The following is a 13985-nucleotide window of genomic DNA, read 5'->3' as shown; positions in this document are numbered from 1 at the left end:
GATTTTCTTTTTTAGAATGAGTTTATGCTTGCCATATTTAGAACAGTGAGCAAAACACATTTAACATTTTAGGCTGCAGAGGATGACGATTTAGCATTTAGATTAAATTTTATCATTTTATTTTTGTCTTTCATTATGAAAGTAATGAATTTATTAAAATCTGCAAATTCAGCGATTATAATTTCTTCATTAATGAAGCTGTCAGTCATTTAAAATAATTAATAATAGTTAATCTCCCTATTGTTCAAATCAACATTCCCAACATTATGTACATAATCTTGCATACACTACAGTTCAAATGTTTTTGAAAAAGGTTTCTCACACATGCAATTTTGGCACGCACCCGGGTTCAGTTTATGCCAGAGTTCGGTTCGTTTGGATGATGTGAACGCTGTTTTCCGAACTCAAGTGCACACCCATGAACCGTGCCCGAGTCTGCATAAAATGGGAACTCCAGTACGGATCACTACTGATATGAATGCAATCATATTAAATTTTTAGCATCATTACTTGCTACTCAGGAAACATTTCTTACTATTATCAATGTTGAAAATGTGTGCTGCTTATTTTTTATTTTATTTTTTTGTGGAAACCAGATAGACTAGTTTTTCTTCAGGATTCTTTGATGGATAGGAAGATCAAAAGCATAGCATTTATTTGAGAGATACTTTTTTGTAAAACTATAAATGTATTTAATGTCACTTTTGATCAATTTAATCCTTGCTGCATAAAAGTATTAATTTCAGCAGCCTCCTGCTGTATTTCTATGAATGAAATGTTCACTCACTTGTTGAGCTTTGATGATGATTAAATTTCACTATACAAAATATGAAAATGACTTATGCTCAACATGGTGTCTGGGTTTGATTTAGATAAACAGTCTGTAAAGTGAATCTGACTATTTAGTTTACTGATACTGTGCTTTGCTTAGACGGTTGATTTGATATGTGCTTGTTGCTAGTGGGAAGGTGTATTTGCAAACAGACTACATGTGTATGTTGAAATTTTATTTTGTCTTTTGGGATTGAAGATTTGCTTCAAAGCTAATTGACATGGACTAAAAGCCACACAACTCATGAGGTCTTAAGGGCTTATCATGAAACAAACAAACTGTTTACACTGTATGTTACAAACTGGAGAAAATTGTGAACTTGATCTTAATGATATGTTAAAAAATAAAGACAAAACGATCAGAAGAAAATATTTCTCTCTGTCACTTACGAAGAGGACATATACTTAGACTGACATTGAATGAATTATTTATTGGGGAGTGTCTCTGGAGGAACATGCCTTTAGTGACTAAAACAGGATAAAACAGTGGTACTGCCTGGCTTTGTTGGTACCAGCTCTGACGGTTACGGCAACCTTTGAGTTGTCTCAGCTTTGAAATGCAAAACCAAATCTCTTGACAGAGTACACGTGTCAAAATAACATCTGCATTCAACTGCAAAACATAATGTGTCAAACGACACTGGTAGTTTTCTGATCATATCATCAGTGCCACCTATTATTACATTTACTGAGAACATCACTTTTGAATGCTTAATGATCATGCTAATTGTGTAAAGCAGCATGCTCGTACACTGTGTTTTGTTTTTTAAGGTTTCACGGAATGAGATATCGTGCTTACGCCGCCTGAAGGCATTTATTGAATTAATTTTCAACAGACGCATTTCTCCTACAGCTCATTGTGGATCTTCATTTACAGTGGAGGGAATTAGTTAATGGCCTCTAAAGGACTTTATTCTACCGTTACAGCAGTCAAGTCAAACATATTTTGCCGGCCATCATCGAGGCAAAAGTGCAGGATGTTCTCCAGAGATTGGAGACATTATACTGAACTGACCTTTAACTTAACTGACCTTTATGTTGCAGGACAATTTTTATAATATGAGCCATGGTTTTGTGAGGAAAGACTTGTAAAGGTTCATGGTTCAGTACTCAAAAAAGTGTGTGTGAAATCCTCAGGGTGCCTGTGCCAAAAGCAACAGCTCAACAATCTTGATTCTTTTAAGATCCCCCAACAAACTGAATTTCACTTCATTTGAATATCCATATTAATGTTTTCTTCAAGGTTTTTCATAATAACCAGAAGGAAAAAGGACTGTCCACTACTGTTAAAAGGTTTGGGCTCAATAAGATTTATTCATGTTTTTGAAAAAAGTCTCTTATGCTCAGCAACGTAGCATTTATTTGATCTAAAATACAGTAAAACAGTAATATTATGACAATACAATTTAAATAACTCTTTTCTATTTATAAATGTATATATTTTTAAAAAGTAATTTATGCCTGTGATGGCAAAGCTGAATTGATAATCCTTCAGAAAGCATTTTACATTATAAATATATCTTTTTGCTGTTAAAGTATTAATTTCTTAAAAAAATAAATAAATAAATAAATAAAAAAAAATTAGTGACCCCAACCTTTTTAATGATAGTGTATATAAATCACTTTATATTAAAGTAATTTAGGTCTTACATTTATTTCAAGTGCTTTGGCTAAAGTGTAACTCGTGTATCTAAATGCTGGAGACTGGAAATAGCACTAAAAATTTGTTTGTTTATAGGTTAAATATGCAAAAACGTATAAATGTATACTCTATTCAGGTGAATGAAGCTGTTCGTAATTGTTTTCGACTTATTTTTCGATGTGAATTATGGTGTATTCTAGGGATGCTCATTTCGGTTAAAATTCTCGACCGACAACCGACGCTCGTTATCCGATTATTAACCGTTAACTGATAAGATTATAATATTGTATAGCCTATATGATGATAATATGACATATATATGACATTAAATAAAAAATACAATTGACGAGTGTCTGTGTCTTCCACGGGTTTATTTTAACATGCAAACAGCAGCATAGAACAGATAAACAACAGAACCTGGATTCACATTATCAAATTGTCACGCACCTGCAGCGTTTCTGACAACAGAAAAAAAATTTTTAAATAAAAGGCATAAAATAAATAGGCCTACACTTAATATTTTTCACTTAAATGTTTAACAAATTAAGATGACCAAACAAAAACACGGTGAATCCATTGAAGCTTTGAACAACCGGTATTTTAGACATTTTTTCCGTCAAATAAAAATAGCAGGCCTACCTCAAGGATTGTTATTGTTATGACCACGGACGGTGCACGTGTGCATACCGAACGCGTCTTTCCGCGCTCATGGGCAAAGGAGTTTCTTTGAGCGGAATGCGGGAAATTAAGTATACCATGGCCCTAAATTGTAATGGACTGGAGCTCACGGTTCACATTGAGAGAAATGGGAACGCGGGGGCACCGCGATGCGACCGCAAAAGGCACTTTCACTTTCGTGATCAAAGTGCATGCCACTGATAAGCTTTGTAAATGCAGTATTACAGTAGCTATATACACATACCAATTAAACGCGCAGGTCTCCTCTCGTGCGTCCTCCCCACTGTGTCGCCGGTCGAGGCAATAATTTTCGTTTCGCTTTTAGATATCTCTTTTATAGATGCCATCAATGCTTTTAACTTTCTAGATGTAATTACCGAACTCAAAATAGTCCATAAACTACAAATCCTCACGAAAACTTCACTCAAGCCAGCTTGCGCGTCAATCTGAGAGATCAGCCTCTTACCTTAAAGTGTCAAATTTCTCGGTTTCTGAATGGACGGGTTTGCTTGATTGACAAACGCTAACGTTCGGCCACGATTTAAATACCATCATCCTATCCTAAAACGTTAGCACGCTGTGATCGATTGCTTGGAGATCGCGTGTTTCTCTGTTCGAGAAATCATTTCCTCTTCTTCACATCTGCGACAAAACAGTCGATTATTTATGAACGAATGCTCACAGAAACGTGAAAATTGTCTCATTTGAAAGAAAATATCCTAAGCTAAAAGATGATATATTGTGACTGATTGAAGCAGCCCTTATCAAAAGTGCGGGGGTCGATTTCTGTCTTTTCCTGTCCCCCGTGCCAACGGCACGCCTGACCCTTTCTATCGAAATGGTCAGTACTTCTTTTCGCTTGCTTCATTTTGCTTGTTGCTTAGCGAAATATGTCTGGCACGTGTGAAACGCCCCGCGAGTTAACAAATAAGCATATATATATATATATATATATATATATATATATATATATATATATATATATATATATATATATATATATATATATATATAGCATATTTTTCTTTAACCATGCAGCAAACAGCAAAAAAAAAAAAAAAAACGTTTAACTGATGGTATTAATCGGTTAAAATTATTACTTTCGGTTAACTGTTAAACGGTCAATGTGAGCATCCCTAGTGTATTCTCTATAGTTTAACCTAGTATTTTATCAAAATGTATCAAATTGAATGTTTTCACCTTAGCTTTCATCTCATTAACACATTAATCAACATTGCATATTCTCTGTGAGTGTTTAACACTCCTTTTTAAAAGTAGGCCATAATTTGCTCTCCTGAATGGAGGATGATGACACCCTTTATCACCATTCCCTGTAGGGTAACTAAAGGTATTTGTAACATCTTTAGTTTTGCTGAGTAGTAGATTTTTTAGATCTGCAAGCCCTCATAAAGGCCTGAATTGTGGCTTGCTCTGCACTCTGTTTAAATTGTGTTCAAAGTGCAAAGGCAATCAATAAATCAACTTTGTGAAATGTGTCTTGTTTGCAATTTTTTAGCCCCAAAAAGAAATGGTACCCAACAATTATATTACTGAGCTTTTCTGTAATATTTATTTGAAATATTATCAAGCCCCACAAAACAACACAAACACACATAGTTTCTGCCAATCTCATGTTAATCTTGACTACCTATAGAGTAGTAGTGCATCCTTCATATCTCCAAAAAAGATTTTAGTTTTATCATATTAATAAAAGATAGATACACTGTATCAAGTCTTTCCGAAAACAGCCGAGCGCCTGGAGGCGTGCCGTGTGAGCAGAGCTAAAGAGTGACGAGCATGCGCAGCTTTTGTGTAGTGATCGTCGGTCAGCTTAACAACTGTATTTAAACACAACAGACATTTGCCAACAAAACAGACATTTGAAGCAGTTTTACTCACCACCTGTGGTTCCAACTCATGACTGGGATCATTACCGCTTTGACCGCTCCATCTTTCAGTTTCAAACGATCTGTAAATCCAGCGTAGAACTGGCCCTTGTTTATTAAACCATAAGCGCAGATCCTGAGGGCTCAAGCAGCCACGGAAAAACACAAGATATTCTCCATTCATTTTAACCAATAAAATGCAGCTATCAGTTTCTATGGTTTCTATGAGTTTCTATGGTAACAAATATCGAGAGCACATCAATGTAATGCGTGAGCACAAAACTCTCAGGTCCACTTAAGCCTGGGTTCATTGGGAAGCAAGGTTATCTTTCCCACACAACCAAAAACACACTTCTTTGGTGACATTGTTGATTTTGTGAAGTCCTGTGGCCTGTGCAGTGCTGACTTCCATAAAGCCGAGCGTTGATGGGCATGCTATTGCTCTCTCGCTCTGGTCGACGTGTGCGCACGCGCTCTTCCTGGAGAAGGGCCCGTACAAGCAATTCCAACCTTTCTGATGTCACACAGGCACATACTCGAAAAAATGACAGCGAAGTTTATGAGGATTTGGAAGAGTATTTTTGGCACAGAAATACTCCATCATACATCCAACTTGTATTTTGAAACTTTGGCAATGTTTAGCATGAGAATCCAACTCTTTAAATAAATGCATGGTTGCAAGATAAAAATTCTAATTTATTGTTTTAATTAAACCTTAAAGTTTTAGAGTTCTGTTGACATACTAATGTTAATCATTACATCAACTTAATATCCTCTGTTATTTAAACTAAAAATTCAATTGGCTTTTTAAATAAATTAGGTTGTAGTAACTTAATGAAATTGTCTTGATAACTTTGGAAATTAGGCAGTGGATTTATAGTTCCCAGCTTGCTTTGCATTAGGACTGCATCAGGAGAATAAATGTTGAAATTAAGTGTTAATTTGTTTGTTTTTAGTGAAGGGAAAGACCTGTTAGTGTTTAATGCTGTTATGTTTGACATTTAAAAGAGTTTCTGAAGTTTTTGTAGTTACCATTGTGCTGAAGAGTAGATGCATGAAGGTAAACACTATTGACCCAGTTATAAGCAATAACTGCTCTAATACCAGTGACAAGTGATTTCTTATCTGTTTATTAAATATACATGTTAAATAAGTTACATTAGCCTAATTGGTTGCAGGGCTACAACTCTTAATTTTTTGAGTAATCAACTTAAAAGTTTGTTTATGCCTAGCTGTTAATTTGAACTGAAATAGTAAGATTAATTGGTTTCAGGGCTACAACTCTGGTAGTTGGAGCAACTTAATTTTTTGAGGAATAAACTTAAAAATTTGTGTTTATGCTACAAATTATTAAGTTCCTCTAACTCAGTGTAGCTTGTTGGTTAAACTTAAATTCAAGTTGTCCTAGCTCAAAAAAAATAAAAAAATAAAAAAATGTTGTGTTAAATTTTTATAGTGATTGTAACAGATTTTTGATGTTGTCAACTACCAGTCAGAGTATAGACTGTCTGCTAACACTTTATTTTGATAGTTGCCCTACAAACATTTCGCTGACTGTAAGTAACTTTGCAAGTACATGTGAACTTATTCCACTATCCCTAACCCTAACGTAACAGTCTACTAAATCTCTGATGAGAGTTAGTTGACATGTAGTTGCAAATTTACTTATAGTTAGTAGAATGTCTAATGTGGGCTTGAAATAAAGTTGTGACGAGCAGGGCGGGCGAGAGCCGTGAGGGAACGGCGCGAGGCCGGTGACGCGAGTGATAATGAGCGTCACCTGCGAGGCGTGCCGGCCTCGAGTCTCTCACGGAGGAGCTCCGGAGGCATAAAAGGAGGAGCGACATCAGTGAAGGACGAGAGAGGACCAGGCCTGGACTTTATTTTATGTTTTATTATGTTTGTGTGGCCGGCAGACGTCCGTGAGGGTCTGCCGGCATTACTTTCGTTTTGTTCTTTGTTTATTTTACATTAAAGTTTTGTTGAACGTTCGCCGGTTCCCGCCTCCTTCTTCCCATATCTACTAACCTTGTTACATTGGTGCCGAAACCCGGGAGGAAGGAGGGACATGCTGTCGGAGAGCCCTCGCTGCTGAGGGGGATCGCGGTGCTGCGGAGTTCGGGCAGCGCGGGAGTGAAGACCGCGAGAGGCTGCCCGAAGCGGTGGTACTGGAGCCTAGTGAAAGGTGGGACGGAGAGCTCGAGGCCGTGCCCCTGGGACGAGGTGGGGTGGCTGCCGTCCAAGAGGGAGCGGAGGAGTCGCCGCCGTTCGCCGTGGGCCGGAGCCTGCTGCCGTCCGCCATAAAGGGGAGGAGCAGGGAACGGGGGACTCGCTGCCGGCTGCCCTCAGTCGGAGGAGCCATCGCCGGCCGCCAGGAGGCGGTCGAGGATCGGGCCGTCCACCGAGCGTCCAGTGCCACCGCATGGCACCGCGAAGAAGAGCCTCTCGGCAGGCTGAGGACCAAGCGGCAGTGTGTCGGGGAACCGGACCAAGAATTTTTCTTTTTCTTTTTCCTCTCTCCCCTCTCTCGTCCTGTCGCTCCCCTTGCTTCCGTCTCCTTTCTCTCGTCTCGTCTGTCTTTACCCCCAGGTGCTGCGGCCGCCGAGACAGGCCCCGGGGGGGAGTAAAGCGCAGTCTCGGAGGTACCCCCCGGCCTGCGAGGGGCGTTGGGGGTATGTGACGAGCAGGGCGGGCGAGAGCCGTGAGGGAACGGCGCGAGGCCGGTGACACGAGTGATAATGAGCGTCACCTGCGAGGCGTGCCGGCCTCGAGTCTCTCACGGAGGAGCTCCGGAGGCATAAAAGGAGGAGCGACATCAGTGAAGGACGAGAGAGGACCAGGCCTGGACTTTATTTTATGTTTTATTATGTTTGTGTGGCCGGCAGACGTCCGTGAGGGTCTGCCGGCATTACTTTCGTTTTGTTCTTTGTTTATTTTACATTAAAGTTTTGTTGAACGTTCGCCGGTTCCCGCCTCCTTCTTCCCATATCTACTAACCTTGTTACAAAAGTGTAACCTTATTATTATTATTATTATTGCACTAACATAACTATGCTTTTTGTTTTACAGTTCCTCCAAAGATTGTGAACCTGTCAAAGGACCTTGTGGTAAATGAAGGCTCCAACGTCACTTTGATGTGCCTGGCTAACGGAAAACCAGAACCTGCCATCGTCTGGAGGATGTTATCACCTTCAGGTAAGATGCATATCATGCCTCTATGGGCAGAAAATATTTAATATAATCTGTGAAAAGTAAGCAAATCTTTAGTCAATAGTTTTTGCCTTCAAACTGAAACCACAATCCTCAACATTGGTCCAGTACTGCTGATGTATTTTCCCATTACAAAAACAGTGCACTTTTTTCCTTGATGATTTAGCAAAATGCTACATCACACTGACACATTAAGCATGAGTAAGATAATATATCAGGTGTCTTTTTCTCTGAAAGCTGTGTGTGTGTATTTTGACTGTGTGGATGTGTACATTTGTATGTGTGTGTTTGTGTATGCACAATACAAGCTGAGTGGTCCATTTTGCTTATCTTCAGGCCACATGAACAAATCAGCTCCATTTGGGCCTGTCTGTGGCTCTGTTCTGCCGTGCACCATTTCACTTAATCAGGGAAAAACTGCATTTTAATACGCTATGATTCATGGGGTGCAATTGGACTGCCGTACCTGCTCATGCACCCCGCACACTCCCCTTTTTCTTCCTTTGTGTTGTTACAAGGATCAGGTAATTGAAATGTTAATGTGACACAGAAGTGACTGTTTTTTTTTTTTTTTTTTAGATAAGTGAAAGAGTTAGAGATAGGATTCCATTATGATACAGTACAGGTATCAGCTACGAACTTCAAATGCTTTTAGGAATAAAAGATCAGCTGTCAGAAAGGATTCGGTCAAGTCAGTGTTTTGTTGGACCACAGGATCGACCTATTTACTCTCCACATCATTTAGAAGGTGGACACTATGCTTTTATTCTTCCATTGTCTGCAGAGTTCAATCTTAAAGGAATAATTCACTCCGAAATATAAATTCTGACATCATTTACTCACTCTTTTGTATTTCCAAACTTACATGACTTTATTCTTCTACGATAAAAGATATTTTGAGAAATGTCTTCAGGCCCCCTCACATAAAAAAAACGATAACTATAACGATAACTGTATTTGCGTCCACACCACTGTGGTTTCAGAGTGTGTACAACATGTTTTTGCTCTTCTTGTTGCATTTACACAGCTTTAACCAGCAGATGTCCTCAGCATGCTATTTTTCAAGTGAATAGCTAGTGTAATCGATTTAATCTAACAGTGAATTTAGCCGACAAAGTCAATATAGTGGAATAAAAACAACGCCTAGTCTTTTTCACTGCAACGTCAAAGAAAGCAAGACGATGTCGAAACTAGCTCTGGATACCTGAGGTAATTTTGTGTTACACTGTTTGCTTGCCTGGCATAATGATCTCATCTTTTAATACTTCTCACCGTTTATTCTAAGGGTATGACCAATTGTTTTCCATATTTCCATTTTTGTTATCAGTTCCATTTCTGATAACAAAAAGGGGGCATTGCCCCCTCAGATCTGATTTGTGCCCCCTCAGTTTCAATTTTTCCCCCATTCACTCCCAGTTTTATCCTTTAACACGTGCGATCACACCGGTGTGATTAAACATTCAGTGCGTCACTGCTAAATTCAAACCTGCTTTAGCGCTGCTGGTGTTGATCCAGAGATGGACGCGCTCTGTGCTTTTCATATTTACAACTGTTCAGTGTTTTCAACCACATAATGTTTATTTGAAGTTTCAGACATTTAAATAGACATTTAAATTAAGTACTAGCCTAGGCTATAGCCTATATATAAAAAAGACATTTATAGTTCGTTAAAACACCGAACACTGATATGGAAGCTGAAATAATCCTTTCGACTATAATTTGTTATTTTTTTATTCATATCAGATAGCCGACATTGTGTATGAAACAATAGAGTTGACTCTTTTCTCTCAGTTCACCAGCCACTTACGTTTATGTATTTCGGGAAAATTGATGAATTTACGTGATGTAAATCTGACTGATCCTCTGTTTTATAAACATGATCATTATAAACAACAAAACACATTCACTTCCACATATTTGAAAATTGGAATATATCATATAATTCATGATATAGTTAACAAGTTTGTGAATATTTTAAATAAAAAGGAAAAACTAAATAAACGTGATAGCCTACCCGTTGTCATGATCACCGTCGGTTCCTGTCAGTTCCCGGACTACATTTCCCATCATCCTCTCTGCCAGTCACATGCACACACTCCACACTAATCACCTGTCGCCACATACAGCTTAGCACATCATCTGAACTATAAAGGAATCACACACACACCACCTCAGGGCGAAGTCTTGTTTACCTTGTGTGCAATTCTAAGCATTATTATCCTGTCTGCCTGTCTGTTACCGTTCCTGCCTGTTACCTGTTTACGATCCTCTACTGCATACCCCTGACCTGTGCTTTGTATACCGACCTGCGAGTGATATCTGCCTGTCCTGATCTTTGCCTGTATCCTGACTCCGACTCTGCCTGTCCCTTGCTGTTCCTGTCTTGACCCTGCCTGTACGACCACGCTCACTTTTAAAGAGGGGGTTGCATGCGATTTCACTTTTTTAACTTTAGTTAGTGTGTAATGTTGCTGCTCGAGCATAAACAGTATCTGCAAAGTTACAGCGCTGAAAGTTCAATGCACACGGAGATATTGTCTTTTAAAGTTATGGCATTTTATTGCCTACAAAAACGGGTGGTTTGGACTACAACAAGCTTCTTCCCGGGTTGGTGACATCATAAACTCTTGCTATTAACATAAACACTGCCCCCGGGAACACGCAACAAAGTGGGCGAGGCCATGTGGCGCAGCATAATGAAAGCGGAAGAGTTGTTTACACCGAACGCGAGCTGTGCGACGCATCAAAAGATATAGAACCCATTATAATCTGTGATATTTTCTACACTGGATGCGGTGCTGAAGACAGCTTCCTGAAGTTTAATGCTGGATTTACACAAAGACTTTTACTGAAAGATGAAGCAGTTCCCACTTAAAAAGCAGAAGCTGCTGTTTATCAGCCCCAAACTTTAAGTACGTTTTATTGTTTGTCTTTTAAACGTAATGTTATAGTTCTGTTGCTATTTTTAATGCATCTAGGACGTATACAAAGAGCAACTCGTTTTTGCTAGCCAGTTAGCTAAATTCTAGTGCAACAAACACCAACAAACTTCTATGTTCATAGACAAACAGTTGTTCATGCTATAAATGAAACGCTACCTTTACAAAAATGCGACTACTCAGGCATGTATTTACTACAGGAAAGCTTTAATCAGGATAAAACTGTATATTGAAAGCTAACAAACAGCAGTGACAGCTTATCTAAACACTTTGACACAAATACTAAATGAAATACCATTCATAAACATCCTTCAAAAGCCGCTATTGCAGAGGTTCTACTTTTTCCTCTTCATCTGGGTCTGATTTGGCTCAATTTGATACAGCAATGTAGGCGCTATTATTTACTTTCCACCTAAGTGCGTAACTACGAATGGTAAGGGGCGTGGCATTTCCGGACGCTTCAGCGAATCACGACAGACTGGGCCAGTAACCAACCTGCTGACCAATCTGAGCACATTGCGTATGTCGGAGGGAGTGGCTTCATAGAAGCAGGAAGTCAAACGAGCCGTTCATATGACAGTGGAAACAGAGGTGTAGAATTAAGATAAAATATATGAAAAATACAGCATTTAAAAAAAAAACGAAGCATTAAGATATGTTAAACTGTGCCCCCAAAACACAATCAAGCCTAGAAAAAAAACATGTAACCCCCCCTTTAATAAAAGCTTTGCATTTGGATCCCTGCCTGAGTCCAGCTTTGTTACACCCGTCATAGTGTGGCCACATGACGCGTCGGCAACGGGACATTCTAAAACGTTTAACATGAAAAAAGCTTAACGTGGCTTGTAGCAGTGATATTAACAGACCAAACTCACTAAACATCGTACTAATAAATACTATGTAGACCTACAAAAAAATCAGATGAGTCCTGAATGATCTCAATGAATTTAATAACACGTTAAGCCTATTAACAGACCAAACTCACTAAACATTATACTAATAAAGTAGCCTAGCCTAGAGAATAGCAGTTGAGCACAGAATTTGAACGCAACGTGTTTAAATTCATGAGCGTTTTCCTAATAGAAAACTGTTATAAAGAAAACGTTTAACATCGCTTAATGTAGCATAAGTGATATTAAAAGATCAAATTCAGCACAAACAAATGTTTCTGTTTATTATGTTTTATTATAGTGTTTACTAAGTTTGGTCTTTTAATGGCACTGTCTTTTTTTATGGGAGGAAAACACATAATTAAATGCGTTGCGTGCATATTCTGGGCTCATCTTTCTGTCCATACTTGTTTACATTTGGTTCGTTTATAACACATTGCGGGGGAATTTAAAATAATGCTCTAAAATAATGGTCACCTTAATATAGTATATGATATTATATATATAAGCACCCCCCCTCCAGAATTGTGAAGGCCCCCCAAGTTCACGTGTCCTGGTCAAGCCCATAAATTAGAATGGATTCTGATTGGCTGTCAGTGTTTTATCGTTCAACAGCTGGAAAAAAATAATTCTGAAAGTGTTCCCAACTATATCGTTTTCTATATCGTTATAGCTCTGGTGTGGACAGTGCTGTTCTTTTATATTTAGAACGATTTTTATATATTAACTATATCTTTACTGTTATCTTTATACTGTAGTTATTGTTCTTGGTGTGAACGGGCCTTTAGAATACAATGATCGATGGCTCCAAAACAACATTGACTTTCATTGCATGGCCAAAACCCATTGAACAATTCTTCAAAACATATTCTTTTGTGTTCCACAGAAGAAAGTAAGGCAAATTGGTTTAGAACCAGAACAATAGGGGCAATGGAGTTAGACCATATGCAAATTTACTAAAACATTTCCTAAATAGTGTGGCCAAATTATTTTAATTAAATATGACAGGCAAACATTTGGAACATGCACTGATAAGGCCAAAAAGAGCCATTAACGAAGTAAATAGGGTCAATTTGGATTTTATGTTGATTTAAAAACTTTAAACATGCAGACGTGGCTCGAATTAGTCTCTGAAATAGTGGGGTGTGTTGGCAACATTACACCACTCATAAACACCATGTTTGTGTGCCATTAGATCAATTTAACACTTTGTCGGCTCTCAGATCTGATTTGCTTTTGTAAAAGCATGCCATAATCTTCAAAGAGCTGGCAACCAGGAATCTTGATGGGGCCGGAATCAGTCGGAAGCTATCCAAACGACGTGTGAAACTTAATTAAGACACAGACCCCCCTGCGATAAGATCTTAATATCTAGATAGCACCAGGATTTGTTTCTTGTCAGAGATTTGTTTCTTATAAAAATTTGTATTAGACAGACAAGAGAGCCTGTTGATGTGAAGAACACCTGCTCCCTTGAGCATTCACCGTACTACAGTCATTTAGATTTACCGCAGCGTTTCCACATTGTTTCAATAAAGGGCTGAAATAAGTCTGCCAGTCACACTTAGTTCTGTAAGTACACATCTCCGACCTTTAAATGGCACTTCGCTCAAAGCCGCACGGCTCTTTCGCCGGACTCTCTATATAAACCCGAGAGATTTCGTGATCCCGCACCGTATCTCCAGTCTCACATCACTCGCTTGTAAGTTTTTTTTTTCTTTCTAGATTACGATCATACAGAGTCCTTTTCTTATCTAGATCTCAATCTAAAGAAGGCAGCTAGGCCCGCTATCATCCATTCTCATTAAAGAAACATGCAACAATGTTATTTGTGCTTTAATGACTTTCTGGAGTTCACCTTCATGTGCCGAAATCTGTAGTGAAAACTAACAGCAAAATATCATGATGA

At 38.6% G+C, this 13985-nt stretch overlaps 1 protein-coding gene across 3 annotated transcripts in view; it reads left to right on the top strand.

Moving 5' to 3' along the window:
- The window catches only part of ntm (neurotrimin), a 413623-nt gene that overhangs the window by 369285 nt on the left and 30353 nt on the right, over positions 1 to 13985 (top strand). For all 3 annotated transcript variants that reach the window (XM_067397811.1, XM_067397810.1, XM_067397809.1), the window contains one exon: positions 8107 to 8232. In XM_067397811.1, coding sequence (XP_067253912.1) covers positions 8107 to 8232 — 126 coding nt within the window. The remainder of the gene's footprint in view (positions 1 to 8106; positions 8233 to 13985) is intronic.

The sequence above is a fragment of the Chanodichthys erythropterus genome, chromosome 10 (assembly GCF_024489055.1).
Source record: "Chanodichthys erythropterus isolate Z2021 chromosome 10, ASM2448905v1, whole genome shotgun sequence".
In the NCBI taxonomy this organism is placed as follows: Eukaryota; Metazoa; Chordata; class Actinopteri; order Cypriniformes; family Xenocyprididae; genus Chanodichthys; species Chanodichthys erythropterus.
This window is presented reverse-complemented; position numbering and strand designations above follow the sequence as displayed.